Here is a 1,635-nt window from a genome sequence, read left to right on the forward strand (position 1 = left end):
CCAGCAGCAGGGGCTTGGGGCTGCTGGCGGCGGGGAGGGCATGCGCCGGGGCTCGGGGGCGCACCCTCCCGCCGCGCTCAGCCGCGCCCAGCGTCAGCAGGCGCTCTGAGCGGCCACTCCCGGGCCGCGGCCGCGCCGCCCTCCGCCTCAGTGCCAGCCGGCAGCCCGAGCCCGCCGCTCTCCCACGGGCGCAGCCCCTCTGCCCGCGTCCCTCATGGCCAAGCCCCTGCTGCTGGTCGTCTGCGGCGCTCTGGTGGTGGCCCGGGCCCAGTGGGGGGCCACCGTGACCCCCGCCGGCACGAGCGAGCCGCCGGACGCGCCGACGGTGGCGCCCACGGAGGACGAGACCCTGCAGAACGAGGCGGACAACCAGGAGAACGTTTTGTCGCAGGTAGGCGGCGGGCCCTGGCCACCCCCGGGCCGGGGCGCTGGGTGGAGGGGGGACCGGAGGTGGCCGTCGTCGCTGGCGTGCGGCCGGCCGCTGCGCCCCGTTCCCGGAGGGAGGGGCGTGCGCGGTGCCCTCCTCGCTGCGTTTCTCCGGGGACGGGACGGGTACTTCAAGGTTACCGAATCGGGAGAAAGGATAGAAGGAAGGGAAGACTCCGCGCAGCTCCCTGGAAAGAGGGACGTAAACGGACAGTAATAATCCAGACCTAGTTTCTAGCTCAAGGGTTGCGAAAGTGTGGTCGTGTCTTGCCTGTGTGGCTGTTCGTGGGAATTGGAATGTGACAACAGGCGGGCACGTTGGACTGGGGCGGGCGGACGGCTGCCCCAGGGGGAGACACTTGACGGGGCCGGAGTGAGACACCCACCAGGGAGAAGCGGGGTTGAGACCCAGCAGCAGCTGCAGGTGTGACGCGTGGCAGGTGGCCCCGCGCAGAGGGGCTGCGGACGAGACCCCGTGTGTTGGTGAAGGCAGGGTGGAAATGCAGACCCACTCACCTGTGGTGCGTGGTCAGTGGGGGGGTGAGTGACAGCTGATAGGGACCGGCTTCGTCAAGTGCCCCTTTACAAAGTACTTGGCTCGCTTTATCTGACTCGATGGTCGCACACGCCCTGGTTCCCCGGCTGTAGCTCCAGGTGGGTAGAGCCAGGTCTTCTGACAATCTGCAGCCCAGGTGACTGGAAGGGACAGTTCTCTGGAGTGTTCCGTTCAGCATGATGACGTGTGGTGGGAGTTGCCGTCATCCTCAAGATGAGGGATGGCTGCATCTGGAGAAGCCTTTGCTCTGGGTCCTGTCTCCTTCCCGGGGGAAGAACAATCAGTTCCCTTTCCTCGGGAAGTTAGGCTGCTATCTATCCCTAGAGCCACCCATAACCTCTCATTGTCCCCTAAACCGAAAGGACATGAAAACCCTTCATGTTGGGGCTCTGGAGGACCATCCACAAGTGTTCTTGAAACCGGAGTCTGAAAGGAAGGAATCCACCCGGGGCCTCGGCGCGGGCTCCGGCAGGAATCTAGGCAGAGTCTCAGGGAGCAGACAGCCACGATTTACTGTCAGCCCCTGAGGACCGGCCGCTTCAGTCACCCTGCACTGCTACCCCTTAGCCCGCTGCGCCTTTCTGTATTTGACAACAGCTCTAAAGCAAATATTAGTGTTAGAAGAAACCCAGCCTTTGCAAGAAAAACATTAC

General features: G+C 64.3%; 1 protein-coding gene across 3 annotated transcripts in view; it reads left to right on the top strand.

The window, feature by feature from the left end:
- Positions 1–29: 29 nt before the first annotated feature.
- OLFML2B (olfactomedin like 2B) overlaps positions 30–1,635 on the top strand; it is a 36,215-nt gene continuing 34,609 nt past the window's right edge. For 2 of the 3 annotated variants that reach the window (XM_040461032.1, XM_040461033.1), the window contains exon 1: positions 30–391. In XM_040461032.1, the coding sequence (XP_040316966.1) occupies positions 215–391 (177 nt within the window). In that variant the 5' untranslated portion in view covers positions 30–214. The remainder of the gene's footprint in view (positions 392–1,635) is intronic. The other variant, XM_040461031.1, reaches the window with a different exon arrangement.

Source organism: Herpailurus yagouaroundi, unplaced genomic scaffold, assembly GCF_014898765.1.
Source record: "Herpailurus yagouaroundi ecotype Mexico unplaced genomic scaffold, PumYag 253, whole genome shotgun sequence".
NCBI classification, from domain to species: domain Eukaryota; kingdom Metazoa; phylum Chordata; class Mammalia; order Carnivora; family Felidae; genus Herpailurus; species Herpailurus yagouaroundi.